Source organism: Prionailurus viverrinus, chromosome D3 (genome assembly GCF_022837055.1).
Source record: "Prionailurus viverrinus isolate Anna chromosome D3, UM_Priviv_1.0, whole genome shotgun sequence".
Taxonomy (NCBI): domain Eukaryota; kingdom Metazoa; phylum Chordata; class Mammalia; order Carnivora; family Felidae; genus Prionailurus; species Prionailurus viverrinus.
Window position 1 is genome coordinate 5,549,617 of NC_062572.1, and position 14,818 is coordinate 5,564,434.

The following is a 14,818-nucleotide window of genomic DNA, read 5'->3' on the forward strand; positions in this document are numbered from 1 at the left end:
TAAATCAGTTAGAATTATCAGCATACCAGTCAGCCAGAAGAGCCCTCTGACCGTGCCAATATATCATAAAGATCTCCAGGTCCAGACAAGAGCCTGGAATGTCTTGCAGATACATTGGGTTCTGGGGAATTTGTCCTCTGTGACATTCTGTCTGCAGGCGGGGACCAAGAGAAGAGGGTAGCAGGCCCACAGAGGTGGCCCTCCTGTGGGCCTATCTTTACCTGATTGCCTTATTTCCTAGTACCACTGTCACTGTAAAAGGTGCCCGTTTTGACCTGGTGGCCTTCGCTGTTGATTAAAAATCCCGCGGGGTTCTGTCTCCTGCATGGACACTCGTGGCCTTCCGCACAGGCCTTTTTCAAACCTCTTCTGCCTGACACCGTTCCACGTCACTTCTCTGCGTGCCCCTCAGATTTTCGGAGCTCCTGACTCCGTTCACCAGCCCCTGGCACTCCACCTTCTCCCCCTGCCCCGCCCCCCTCTCTTTTCACTAGGAACCCAGGCTGGTTAAGTCAACTGTGACTACGTGCACTTCAGCTCCAGCAAATGGTGCTTGCACACTCATTGTGGTCCAGACACCAGCCGGAGACTTTCACACGCAGTAACGCAGTAAATTTGCACAATTATCTGGGCAGTGAGCACTGCTCCTCCCATCGTACAGATGGGGAAACTGTGGCCCAGGTAGGTCACGTGATACAACTAATAAATGGGATCGTTGGAAAGATCCGTTCTGTTCCGTTCATCGCTTGACTTCTAGCCGTTCGCATAGAGGAACTCAGTAAGTAGGTACGGGTTTGATAAGTGGGCATAAGGAAGTGGCAAAGCTGAGTTCAAACACAGGCCTTCTGACGCCCCCACCTCATGTCCTGTGCTAATATCTAGTGAATTTTAATGAGGTTAATTTAATGGTATTCATTAATTAAATTGGTAGTAATTAGTATTAATATATTATGTGTTCCATTGAAGTTCTTTCTTGTTAGAAATGTTAAGGCTCGGGGCGTCTGGGTGGCTCAGTCGGTTAAGCGTCCGACTTCAGCTCAGGTCAGGATCCCACTGTTCTCGAGTTCGAGCCCCGCGTCGGGCCCCGTGCGGACCGCTCGGAGCCTGGAGCCTGCTTCGGATTCTGGGTCTCCCTCTCTCTCCGTCCCTTCCCCGCTCACGTTCTGCCTCTCTCTGTCTCGAAAATAAACATTAAAAAAAATGTAAAAAAAAAAAAAAGAAATGCTAAGGCTTTTCCACATCGTCTTAACATTTCGGGGTCTCCAAGACCACCCCCGAGTCTGACGATTTGCTAGCAGGACTCCCAGACTCAGCATATGGTGGAAATCACGGCTGTGATTTGTTGCAGAGAAAGGACACAGAGTACCGTCTCCCAGGGGGCCGCACAGGACACACTTAATTCCCCCAGCAGTGCGGTGAATCATCCCCCAGGGAAGCCCGTTAGAGACAGCGCCCTGGGTGCTCACCGGGGACTTTTCCAGTGGCACCCTCTGCCTGGTACCTTCCAAACTTCCAGACTCCCTGCGGGAAGACCGATGGTCGGCATAAATCACAATGTTTGTACAAACAGTCCAGGCACAGTGAGCCCCCCTTATCAGTTAGGGAGTGAGGGGGGGGCTCCCGAAATCCAGGTTCCCGGACCCCAGCCGCCGACCAGCCCGGCCAGCGGGCCTCTCTGAGGAGGACAGCCTCCGGCCTGCTGCCTTATCGCTTTTCCACCCGCGGGTGGACTCCCTCCCAGCCTGCCGGTTCTTGGGTCCAAGCTCTCCCTGGTCTTGGGAGCACGGCCTTTGCGCTGTCCCTCTGTGCCATCGGGGCCCGGAAGGCCTACTTTTCATGGAAGATATTTCCCTTTCCCCCAATGTGCGTGATCGTCACGCAAGCGTTTATGGCCCTGAGTGTGGCTGTTTTCCATCGCTCATTTCGCCCTGCAGTGAGGTGGCGGGAATGAGCCCCTTTTGCAGATGAAGAAACAGGCCTCAGCTAAGAGGCGACAGTTCCGGGCCTCCCGACCTCCAACCTGGGTCCCTTTCCTCTTCGGGAGCCACCTCCCTGAGTTGGGGCCTACGTGTGTGTCGCCTCTCCTGCTGTCTGCTTACCGCTTTAAAAACTCCTCTCCTAGAAGAAAAGGGTAGGTTTCGGCACAGAGGAAGTTTCCTGTCACCACCTCGCGTCGGAAATTACAAATTTCTCGAAAAAAACAAGGCGGCAGCCATAAAAGTGAACACAAGGGTAAAAAGATCATTAGGTTCGAGACAGTCAGGGCAAGTTGTGTGAGGGAGAGCGACTTTATCCACATGCAAATCTGTTTTGTTTGGTCTGGAGGAGGGGGGAGGGGCGGGCAACCAGTGGCAAATGTCGCTCTGCACTCAGAGAAGCGTCGTGGGCACCAGAGCCTTCGGGGAAGCGTGTGTCCCCCCGGAAGGGCCTGGAGCCAGCGGGGAGGCCCCCGTGTCCCGCCAGTTCAGCCCTGCCCTCCGAGCGGGCCCAGGGACGCGGGTTTGGGGCGTTTCCGGGGCGCGAACCCAGGCCCCTCACCGTGCTGTTCCTACAGGTCACCGGGATCCCCATGAACTGCTCTGTGAAACTACAGCTGAGCCTGTACGTCAAGGCCATCAAAGGCATCGGGTGAGTGGGTCCGGGAGGAGGGGCCGCGTGGCTTGTTTGGGGGCGGGGACTTGGGCCTCGGGGGGGATGTCCCCAGGGACCCGCACGTGGGGAGGGAGACGCTCCTCCCGGATGTGCCGGCTGGTCCCCCGCCCGGAACCCCCGCTTTTTCTGTCTTAACATCTGTCCCCCAGATGCAGCAGACTCTTCTGTCCAAGCGGTTTCCCACTCAACAGAAAACTGGAAAAAAAAAAAAAATTAAATCCTGGCAAAAGCAAGTCTTTGAAAATGGAAACTCACCCGACAGGCATTTTAAAGTGTGACTCTTCCCTTTGCGGGAGGAGTATTTTAAGCCCTGCTATTCCTTTGTGTTTTGCTTTATTTCCGTGTCGCATCGTGGCCTTGCCGAGATACAATTCACATACCGTTACGCTCACCCTTTTCAAACGTACAGCCCGGTGATTGGTGGCAGGTCCGTGGAGTCGCGCAGGGCCGTCGCAGTCGGTCACCCCCAAAGATACCCCGGGTCCGTTAGCAGCCGCCCCCCGCCTCCCCCAGCCCCTGCCAGGCCCTGATCTGCTTTCGGTGTCTCTGGATTTGCCTGTGCCGGAAACGTCCCATAAACAGAAGCGTAGGAGACGTGGCCTTTGCCGTCTGGCGTCGCGTCGTCAGGGCTCATCCGAGGCGTAGCAGGTGTCCGAGCGTCTTCCGTTTCATGGCCGAATCCTGTTCCGCTGGACGCACACGGCGTGTCTTCTCGCTCAGTTGAGGGGCATCTGGGTCTCTGTCGCTTTTGGCCGTCCTGAGTAGCGAACGTGCCCGTATATGTTTCTGGTGGGTGCACGCTGTCGATTCCCTTGGGCAGACACCTGGGGGCGGATCCCTCGCCGGGCGTCGCGGGAACTCTGCGTTCAGCGTTGGAGTTGCTGTTTTGCACGGCAGCTGCCCGGTTGGCCTTCCCGCCAGCACCGCGGGAGCCGTCGGGCCCCCACGATCCTCGCCAGCTGCCGTTGGAACGGGGTGCCGTGAGGGGGCTGGGCGAGGGGCTGCGCCGGTTTAGTCGTGGTGGTGGGGTCTGGCTTCTGTGTTGTGTTGTGTTTTGTTTTGTTTCTTTACGCATATTTGGAATAGTTTCATTTAAAAAAAGCTTCCCCTACAAAGATTCCTGGGCTGCAGGAATGTGAGCATCTCTCTCGCCGCCTTTGTAAAATGCCTTTCAGCTGGAAAGAACACGCTCCTCTCTTCCGCTCCCGCCCTGGCTTTTTATCTGTGTGTTTGGGGGCTGTCGGAGGGTGTGCTAGGTGGTGAAATGGCACAGGGGGTTCACCAGGCGCCTGCCTTCCCTCCCTCCCCCTGACCCCGGAGCTCTGGCTCTGGGGCCTGCATCACTTCGTGGGGGGCCAGCAGGTGACTAGGAGAAGCCGGGCAGGCCGGGTGGGGATGGGGCCCAGGACCCGCCCCTCCCCAGCACCAGGGGGCTGTGGGCCCCATCGGGTGCATTTTCAAAGGTGTTTCTCAAAATCTGCATTTTAACCAGCTCTCTCTTAACTTTCACCTGTGGGAAGTGAATTTGAATCCCTGACAAACGTTGCTCAAGTCAGCAGGACCCCCGGGGGCCGCTGGATTCTGCGTGGTGGGGACTCCCGGGCCTCTACCCTGACCTGACCTCTCTGGGCCTCTGGGTGCCGGGCGACCCGACAGGGCGACACAGCTGTCTGACAACCCCCCCCCCCCCCCCCCACTCCTTCTGGCCTCGAGGGAACCGGTCCAACAGCGGTGCCCCGAGGGCCAGTGGGCAGCGGCCGTGGGAAAAAGCCGGAGACACAGCTGCCCGCACGGAGAGCTGTTTCGCTGCGGCTGGTCCGGGGGACTCTGGCGCCCCATCCTCGCAAGATCCAGACAGCTGGGTTCCGTGGTCTTTGCCCTGAACTTACACCAGTTCTTACAAACTCAAATAAGAAGGGGCCAGCGTGGACTTCCTGTTGTGTTTCCGTAGTGTTTTCTGTGTGTCGCCTCCGTGGCGGATGCCGTATAAACTCGTTGCCCTGCACGACACTCTGTGTCTCAGGCGGCCCGAGAGAGTTCTGAGAGTGGTGATTGAAGGATTTGGGCCATTCGTGCCGACTCTGGTTCTGTCCCCCTGGTGGGTCCCCTTTCCCCTCCGTCCGGCTGTGCCTTCTTTAAGCAGACCCCAAAACGGTGAAGCTGAAGAATATTTTGGCCCGTTTGTTTGCTGGTAACGAACAACAGCGATGACAGTAACGAGCTTGGAGTAGTTTCTATAGGGTGGGTGTTCTTCTGAGCACTTTTCATGGGGCCGCATTCAGTGCCAGTGCAGTCCCCACTTGGCGGAGGAGACACAGAGAGGGTAGGTCGCGTGCCCAAGGTCACACAGCTAGTCAGTGTTGTGTCGGGGGGACCCCAAGACAGACCACCGTCCGGTTCGATGATTCAGTGGGGAGACACCCAGGACCCAGAACATAGTTGTACTCGTGGCTGTGATTGATTACGGGGAAGGATTCAAGCAAAATCAGCGAAGGAAAAGGTGCGCGGGGTGAAGTCTGGGGGAGCCAGGCAGAAGCTTCCAGAACCCTCTCCTGGGACAGTCACATAGGACGCCCTTAATTCCTCCAGCATTGAGTTGTGACAACGCATGCGAAGTGTCTTCTACCAGGGAAGTCCATTAGGGACTCAGCGCCCAGGGTATTTATTGGGGCCTGGTCACGTAGACACCCTCTGGCGTGGACCCAGCCTCCAGACTCTCCAAAGGAAAGCGGGCGGTGAGCATAGTGCTGGGTGCATTACCATCCTGAATTAGTGTGGGCTTTCGTTTCTAAAAGGAACCAGTGGGCATCAGCCAGGTCGCTGGCAGTCCCCCCGGCCCCCCACCGTGTAGGTGACGTGAGTTTTTAACCCAAAAAGATGTGAGCAGATCGCCGAGTTGCTCCCTGCCAGGAAATACCCCTCTCTCAAGCCGGCACCAATCCAGTCCTTGCAAAATCAAATCCCTGCTGATCTGGACCCTACGATCACATGTCCAAAGCTGCCTGACATAAAAAACATGCTGACAAAACTCACAATGTTTTGTTCTTATTTCCAGACAAACAGGGAAGATCGAGCCAGTAGTCCTGCCGTTGATGTGGTTTGAGGAGGTGAGAGGCTGTCTCACGTTGCCTGCGCGGGAACCGTTGGGCGTGGTGTCTGGGACCCCAGGGAGGGGCCGGTGTGGGCTTTGCAGGAGGGGGGCTGTTTGTGGAGGAGGGGAGGCTGGGCTGGGAGCTGGAAGGGGGGGGGGTGGCTATAAAACCATCTGTTAGAAGCTTCCTGAGGTCCAAGCGCTTTATATCAATTAAACCACGGAGTTGAAAGGATCACTTGAGGTGAGAAAGACAGACGCTGCATGAAAATGTGAAGCTCTGTCTGGCCCAGGGTGTAATTTTCTAAATGCACTTGACCACTTCTCCGGAGAGGGAGGAAGTTGCTTTTCAGAGTGTCAGCTTTTCTTTTTTAAAAAAAAACTTTTTAATGTTTATTTTTGAGAGAGAGAGAGAGAGAGAGAGGACGAGGGGGGGAGGAGCAGGGAGACAGGGGCACAGAATTCGAAGCAAGCGCCAGGGTTTAGGCCCTCGTCGGGTCTCGAACCCACGAACCTTGAGATCGTGCCCAGAGAGCCCAAGTTGGTTGCTTAACCAACTGAGCTCCCCAGCCGCCCCCCAGGGTATCAGCTTTTCCCTCGAACTTTCTTTCCTCCCAGCTTTTCAGGGTTCCTTCTGGCCAGCTTGTTTTCAAGCAGGCAGAGCTCACCTCTCAGGCTGGGCCGGTTGTGGGAGGCGGAGCTCTGCCTCATGGCCCCGCCCTCCCGGGGAGCCTCAGAGCCCGTCACCTTCAGGGAATTAGGACAGAGAACTAGAGAATCCGCGCGCCAGTGTCTATGGGTCGGGCCGGAAGTCGCAGCATACCGGGCCCGCCTCCTGTTGGCCGGAACACGATCACGTGGCCCTGTCCGGCTGCAAGGGAGTCTGGGAAATGTAGTCCCGCGTGGGGCCCCGAGGGAACGGAGGCCCCCACAGGCTCCATCACAAGCTCTGGGAGGGGGGCAGCCGTGAGACGGGTAAGGGGCGGGGGACCTGGAGGTGGCGTGGCGCGGCCTCCGTGCCCCGGGGCCTGCCGAGTGCGGCCCAGCCTGTTAGTCTGTTGTTCTCCGTCCCCAGAGCGGGGCAATGCAAGGTGAGCCCCTGCAGACCTTCTACACCCAGCTGGTGTTGGTGCCCAGTGTGTTACACTATGCGCAGTACGTCCTCGTCGGGCTGGGCTGCGTCCTGCTGTTCATCCCCATCATCCACCAGATCCGGAGCCAGGTAGGTGGCGGCTGGAGGGAGGCCCGGGCCGAACGGCCCCCCTGCTCGCCTGTCGGGGTAAGCGGGATTCGGATGGGCTCGCCCGGCCGTTCCTCCAGTCGCTCCCGCAGACGCCCTCAGCTTGGAGCCCGCCTTGGGCAGCGGTGCCATGTCTCTGCCTGGGGCAGGGGAGCTGCCCTGCGTCTCTGCCTCACTCGCGTCCCGCATTTACCACTTTTTTCTGCCTGTCCCGGGAGGCCTGGGGACCCTCCCTTGGAGGGGCTTTGGGTGGGCTCTGATCATGAGACCTGGTCTTTGAATGGTTTGCTCGTCAAGTCAGCACCTGCTGGGTGCCAGGTTCACGGCCGTGAACGAGACAGACACGGCCCCGCTCTGGGGGCACGTGGCTTCCCTGTTGGGGAGACAGAAGAAGACCAAGTAAATAGAAAAGATCACTCCGCCGATGATAAAGGTGGCGCGACACGTGACAGGTTAGTGCTGTCCGGTAGAAATCCGTGAGCCGCATCCGGGATTGGAAACTTAGATTTTTTAGTCGCCACATCCAGTAAAAAAAAAAATCGATTTTAATCCTAGATTTTGTTTAATCCGGATAGGCCCGAAATACGGCCGTATGAACATGCAATCAATATAAAAAATACAAATTTAACTGCATTTTACATTATTTTTTTTTTACGTTAAGTCTTTAAAATCTGCTGTGTGTTTTAACACGGCAGGTCTTGAATCGGACTCACCCCATTTATTTATTTATTTATTTTTAAATGTTTGTTTATTTTGAGAGAGCGAGAGCGAGCGAGCGAGAGAATCCCAAGTAGGCTCTGTGCCCAGAGCATGGAGCCTGACACGGGGCTCGATCTCTTGACAGTGAGACTGTGAACTGAGCCGATATCAAGATTTGGACACTTAACTGGCTGTGCCACTCGGGCGCCCCTAGACTCACCCCACTTAAAAGACCTAACAGCCCTATGTGGCTACTGGACCAGGGAGCATTGTATTCAAGAGGGCTGGGGACAGCTATAGAGAGCATCCGGAAAGCCTTCCCTGAAGAGGCAGAATTTAGGCTTAGATGTGAATGCTAATGAGGCAGTCAGCACAGAGTCACAGAAGGAGTGCTTCAAGCACAGGAATAGCCAGTGCAAAGGCCCTGAGGCTGGGATGGGCAAGCCGTGTGGGAGGGGCCTTGGGCCCCCGCAGCACCTGCTTTCTTGCTTCTGCTTTGGCAAACAACTCTTCTGCTTTCTCCTCTTTTTGGGGGGGCGGCTTGCACGCTTGCTTGCTCTCTGGGGGCAACGATAAACCTTCCCAGGCTCCTAACATAGGTTTCGGACCCTTAACCCGATGTGCTTTCCAAATTCCCCATCCTTTAGGGGGAAAGGTTGGCCCTGGTGCCAGGGTGCCAAGGCCCCGGAGCTCTCATCATGCCAGTGCTCTGGTGTTTGAGTCCCTGGTGATCGAGGGGTGTAAGCAGCCTGTTGGGGGCCCAGGGAGACCGGGCTGAGCAGACCTCGCGCTCTAGGGAGCGCAAGGAAACTCCCTATGGTTTTTTGCCTGATTTACGCTAGGAGGGTGGAGGGGACCAGAAGCCAAGGCTCCCAGCCTGTGGATCCCTCCTTGGGTGCTTCCAGCAGTGAAGGTGTACTGTCACAGCCAGGGGACCCAGTGGACTGGCTGGATCTGTCCTCTCTGTCTCCTAAGTGTCCGTCGAAAGCCAGAGGGGGAAGGAGAGTGAGGAAGCACGTGGGAAATTGCTGGCTAAAGCCCCTTCCCTCCAGGCCTCCAGGCCTCACCGCCCTCGGACCCAGTAAGGACGTCTGTTTTCACTGAGGACGCAGTCCCTACAGGTGTCACTGGAGGCCAAATAATGGAAATTTATCCCATTATGTATTTTTTTTGCGGGGGAACTTAGCAGGCGTTAGGCCTTATGTGTTTTTTTATTTTTTTAATGTTTATTTTCGAAGGAGAGAGAGACAGAGTATGAGCGGGGGAGGGGCAGAGAGAGAGGGAGACACGGAATCTGAAGCAGGCTCCGGGCTCTGAGCCGTCGGCACAGAGCCTGATGCGGGGATCGAACTCACAGACTCTGAGATCATGACCTGAGCTGAAGTCGGACGCTTAACCGACTGAGCCACCCAGGCGCCCCTAGGCCTTCCGTGGTTTTATGTGATTTGTCCTGATTTTAAGAAAACAATCATCATCACATGCTGGTGAACTCAGCACATTTTAATTGCCGAGAAATTTTTCTTCTCAAGTTGTTCTTTTCAAATAGCCAAGCTGTTTCTGGTCCCTTTAAAACGCCACCTGCTCAGCCCGCGGGTTCTTGGCCAATACGCCCTGTCCACCGTGGCCCGTCTCCCCACCCTGGCTCCCGTCCAAAGCCTGAATGTTCGGGCCGACAGCCGCCGTTCCTGCGTGGCTAGTCTGTCCGACCAGGCGTGTTTCCCGAAGATACCCGCATTTCTGTCTCTGGTGAAGGGCACCCACTCCCCGCCCCCCACCCCCGATCTCAGCCTCTCTGGTCGGTAACGGTTGTTGGACTTAACGCCCCACTCTTTGCTTTTCGGCGATTGAAGAACCTTTTGCGTTTGGCTGCAGAGTCAACTATAAATTAGCTTGGTTATCTTCTAGGAGAAATGCTTTTTATTTTGGAGTAGTAGTAAAAAGGGCTCAAAGGATAAGGAGGCCATTCAGGCCTATTCTGAATCCCTGATGACATCAGCACCCAAGGGCTCTGTGCTGCAAGAAGCAAGATTGTAGGTGGGTACCAGGTAACGCCCCCTCCCTTCCCCTCCCCTCCCCTCCCCTCCCCTCCCCTCCCCTCCCGTAGCAAATAGAACTCTGGCTGCTTGACCCACTTTGGACCTCACCCGTTTCTTCAGCCTAAACTTCTCCTGGGGTGTCTGCAGACCGTAAATTCGTACTTGTAGATTTTGCTCGTGGGGAACCCGCCCTTCTGACGTGAGGAGCAGTGCATGGCAGTTTCTTTGGCCCCCGGCGTGGTAGGGGACGGTGCAGGGCGATCGCGTTCCGCGGGCTGACGTGTTCGTTGCCCAGGTTGTCTTGGAAACGTAGGGCCCAGGTTCAGGCCACAGGTGCTTCTCAGACCTCTGGTGCAGTGGACTCCTCTGGGAATGTAAGCAGTTGGCTCAAAATTGAGACATTGAGACCCCTGCACATCCTTCTAGAACCCCCCCCCCCCCGCCCCCCTGCCCTGGAATAGAGTCACACGGAAGGAGCCCGGGGATCTGTATTTTCACGGACCCCTCCCTGCCCCCCCCCACCCCCACAACAAGGGGATTCTGATGCGGACGATCCAACGTTTGAGAAACACGAGTCTCAATACAACTGGGAGGACTGACCGAGAAAGAATCTAAGCACCAAGTGGGCACCCACCGGGTAGCCCGGATTCAGCCCGAGAGGGTAGCTTGGCCAGACGCAGCAAAAACAGACGCACAAACACGCCCCCCCGCCCCCACAGGAAGCAAGAACGACGAAGGGGTCCCGGTGAGAGGTGGACGTTCGGTAAACGGTGACAAGGGTTTAGGGTAGGTGTGTCCCGTGCAGTTCCTGGGACGCGCGTGGGTTTTGGACCTCTGATAACAGCTGTCACTTTGGCTTCTCAAAACCGCACCGCCCCCTCGAGCTTCTGGGGCTGCGCGGGCTCGGGTTGAAGTCGGCTTCTCGGGAGCCACAGAACGAGGGGGAGGCCGCCGCCCTGCTCTTTGGGGCCAGTTGGCTGCCTCCAGTCGGCGTCGTTTGCCAGGGCCGGAGGCGGAAAGAAAATAGAAAATGCGAAGTCGTGAGTGCAGGCCTGTTTGTGTTGACAGGTGCGAGGAGGCGGAGGGAGGGGCAGCTGTGTCCCCAGCCAGGCCCTGGGGGGCTCCTCCTGACAACTGGGGAGTAGGAGGCTGGGCCTGAGCACGTCAGGGTGTCCCAGGGCTGGACACCCAGGACACGGGGTGTCCTCCTGAGAACACGGCCCCCGGGCTTGGAGACGAGTCCCCCTTTCCTTCCAGTGTCCCCCCACCCTCTTCCCAATAACACAGAAACAAAACTGGGGTCTCCTCTGCATTTTGCCCCCAGAATCCAGTTTCCAAGTTGTTAGGGAAGTTTCTGACTTAGAGAGATTCTAGTGCCCTGCCTCGCGGAAGGCAGCTCCGCCTCCAGGCCGGATGACGCTGCCTCTGCCCCCGGTGGGGTACTTGGGGAAAGCAGTGCCCTGTAGGCTCTGGTTTGGGGGCCAGGCACCTGGGAAGTGACCATGGTCCTGGAGACCTGGAACCCTGGCATGGTGGCCCCAGCCTGCACAGAGCCTCAGCCTGGGTCCCTGGAGGAGGCCCCCCACCTTGCCTCGTACCTGGGCATGGGAGTGGTCTCGAGGGGTGGCCTTGCCTGGGAGAGAGCAGGACACGGGGCCTCCACTAGCCCGGAAGGGTGTTCTCATGTCGAGAAGGAAGATGGCCACTCTTGGGCAGACTTGGGCAGCTCTAGGGCAGAGGGCTTGGCAAACGGAACATGATAACCCATTTGCCGTGCCTTTGTGCAGTGAACATCTTAGACAACCGTACATAGAAACCCTTCAGGGAAATATTCCTGGACCTGTCCTACCTTCTCAGTGATTTCTCTCCCGTTCTAAGTCTTCATTCCTCAGCTAAATGAAAGTGGAAGGAAATAGGAAGAGGAGGAATGTGGTTCACCTTCTGGTTCCTTGCGGATCTGTTACATGTGTCTTCCTTGGGATGGACCAGGGCCCCTGTCACAGCCTGGGATTAGTTTCCCTTTGTACTTCTGAGCAAGGCTTTCTTAAGTTGTGACTCTTTGGGCCACGTTGCTGAGGTTCTGGGCACCCCTGGGTGTCCCCATGCGGTCTCTCTGTGGTGGAGGGGAGGGGTGCAAGGCTGGTCTCGCTCTGGCCTGGCCTCCCCGCCCCTCCCCCCATTCCTGCCCCTGGCTTGAATGTGGCTCAACCCTGGAAGCCTTAGATCCGTCCCAGAGGGAGGGAGAGGGACAGGGGTCCAAGCCTTCCCTGTGTCCTGCCCACCTGGGGGTGGTAGTCACGGGAGGGCGGGAAGGGGTTGATTTTCTTCACTGCCCGGAGAAGCAAGCCCTTGGGGTTTGGGAATGAGGCACAAGTGGCCACAGGCCCTCAGGGTGTCCTGGCCACACTGCTGGGTCCCGAGGCCTCTCCCTTCTTCAGGGCTCAGAGGGACGATAAGCCTCCTATCAACGTTGTTGTCTTTTCTTTTTAATGTTTATTTATTTTTGAGAGAGAGAAAGAGACAGACAGAGCACCAGCAGGGGAGGGGCAGAGAGAGAGGGAGACGCAGAATCCGAAGCAGGCTCCAGGCTCCGAGCTGTCAGCACAGAGCCCGATGCCGGGCTCGAACCCACGAACCATGAGATCATGACCTGAGCTGGAGTCGGACGCTTAGGCGACTGGGCCACCCAAGTGCTCCTCAGCATTGCTGTCTTTTTTTTTTTTTAATTTTATATTATTAATTTTTTTTTTTTTTTTTTTTACCATTTATTATTGGGAGACAGAGCATGAGCAGGGGAGGGGCAGAGGGAGAGGGAGACACAGAGACACTGACGTGGGGCTCGAACTCCCAAACCGCGAGCTTTGAGCTGAGCTGAAGTCGGACGCTTAACCGACGAGCCACCCAGGCGCCCCTCAACATCGCTGTCTTTAACAGATGTGTTGAGAAATCTTTTAAAAACGTAAAAGTAGATAAATTATAGTATGTGATGTTCCCTCTCACCCGGACTCAACAATATTAACTTTTTGAAAACAATTCCTTTTTTTTTTAAAGTTTATTTATTTTGAAAGAGAGGGCGAGCATGAGCAGGGGAGGGGCAGAGAGAGAGAGAGAGAGAGAGAGAGAGAGAGAGAGAATCCCAAGTAGGCCCCATGCTGTCAACGCAGAACCTGATTCGGGGCTCGAACTCACGACGGTGGGACCATGACCTGAGCCGAACTCAAGAGTCCGACGCTTACCCGGTTGACTGAGCCACGCAGGCGCCCCAACAGCATTAATTGTTAACATCTCGTCCTGGTTGTTGACCTTTTCCCCCAGAGGCAGCCGTTGCCGGGAAATTGGTGTGTGGGCTTTTCCCCTCTAAGTCTGTACACATATATCCACGAACAAGAGATGATTGACAAAGTTGTCCCCCTGCCGTCACGGCACATGGGTCACTCTGCCGCGGGCTGTCCTTTCCTCGGGTTTCTGTTCGTGAAAGCTGTCCAGGCTCAATGCCGTCCTGTGACTGTGTTTTAAAAGTGCGTTTCTTCTATCGGTGGACATTTAGGTGGTTTGCAGTTTGGGTTTAACAGTATCGCATATAAGCCCTGGGTTCCTGGCCTTGGCCTTCTCACTGTGTTGGGCAAGTCCCTTTGGGCCTCGGTTGTCCCACCTCTGAAATGGGGCGAGGGCAGTGTTCAGTGAGAGAGGGGGGCCCTCGTAACCGCGTTCCGGGGGGGGCGCTGTATGTCACTCCGGGCTTTTCTCCTCTCCGGCTTGATAAGTGGGCGCTGCGGAGGGGGACGCGGAGGGGGCTGTTTCGGTGCGGGAGGGTGTGGGGGCGGGGCCGGGGGTGTGGGCGGGGCTTGTGACCCAGCCCCCACCCCCCCTCTCTCCGCAGGGTCCCAGGGACGTCACCAGCCAGCCCAGCGTGGCCGCTGAGCCGGACCGGCTCCCCAGCCCCTGCACCCCACTTCTTCAGGACTCCCTCGGCGGACAGGCCACCAGTCCCAAAGCCTGAGCCCCCCAGTTGCCACATGCGTGTCCGCGCGCTGCACACCCCCGGCACGTGTCCACACGCGAGTACGCAGGCGTGCGCAGACACACTCAGGGATGGAGCCGCCGCTGAGGAGACTCAGGGCATCGTCAACCAGGGCCGTCTGGAACCTTCTGTCCGGGTGACCCACAGTGCCGCGGGCACCGGGTCCCCTCCCCCGAGTGAGCCCAGGCCGACCTGTGCGGCCTGAGGGCCCGGGCTCCTGACCACTCACGCCGCCTTCCCCCACCCCTCCCCCCCGGGGCCCCCTCCACCAGCCACGACACAGACGCCGCGGTCCCTGCTGGGTGGCTCGCCTGCAGGACACGCCTTTCACTACTGTCCCCAAACCCAGCCCCAAAGCCGTGCGGGCCGGGGGGGGGTGGGGGGGTGGGCAGGCGCCCGGCCGGGCCCCGGAGCTTTGGCCGCGCACGCGTCCCCCGGGCTGGGGGCCAGGCGGCGTCACGCGGGCCCCAGCAAGCGGCGTGACCGGGACCGGCCTGTCCTTGTTCCGCGGGCCGACCCCCATCTCCCCAGAGTTGCCGCGGGTGCCGCGCGGGATGCCTGGGGCCCCCTCCTCCCGCCGAAACTGACGTCATCCTGTGTACTGAGCCGGCCGCTCCCGGGTGGGGGTGGCGGGGGGCTCTGCCCCGAGTCGCCCCCCACGAGGGCCCTCCGCCCCGTCAGTGTGGGTGTCCCGTCTGGTCCCGGGCAGGCCTCTGCCTCTTTTCTACTGCCAGAGAAATGAGTTTTATCATCTTTTAAAAGTAATTCACTATTGAAGTAATAAACCTTTTTTAAAAGTTAAAGTGGGCGTCGGTGACAGCCTGTTTGTGGGGGGTGAGGGGCTTCTGGAAAATTCTGGGCTCTTCGTAGTCAATAGCCCCTTCCTGGTAGCTGTTCTCTAGGGGCCGGGCTGCTACCTGCCTGCCTCTTTCTCTTTCTCCCTTCCTTCCCTCCTCCTTTTCTCTTTTCTTTTCTTTTCTTCCTTTTCTTTCAATGTTTATTTATGTTTGGTGGGGGGAGTGGAGAGAGAGAACTCCAAGCAGGCTCTGCACTGCCAGCCCAGAGCCCAACGTGGGGCT

General features: G+C 57.2%; 1 protein-coding gene across 5 annotated transcripts in view; it reads left to right on the forward strand.

The window, feature by feature from the left end:
- The window catches only part of SCARB1 (scavenger receptor class B member 1), a 68,716-nt gene extending 54,174 nt beyond the window's left edge, over positions 1-14,542 (forward strand). For 4 of the 5 annotated variants that reach the window (XM_047826811.1, XM_047826813.1, XM_047826809.1 and 1 more), the window contains exons 9-13: positions 2,555-2,628; positions 5,708-5,759; positions 6,819-6,965; positions 9,588-9,716; positions 13,599-13,736. In XM_047826811.1, coding sequence (XP_047682767.1) covers positions 2,555-2,628; positions 5,708-5,759; positions 6,819-6,965; positions 9,588-9,716 — 402 coding nt within the window. In that variant the 3' untranslated portion in view covers positions 13,599-13,736. Of the gene's footprint in view, positions 1-2,554; positions 2,629-5,707; positions 5,760-6,818; positions 6,966-9,587; positions 9,717-13,598 lie in introns of all 5 variants that reach the window. The other variant, XM_047826810.1, reaches the window with a different exon arrangement.
- Positions 14,543-14,818: the final 276 nt, after the last annotated feature.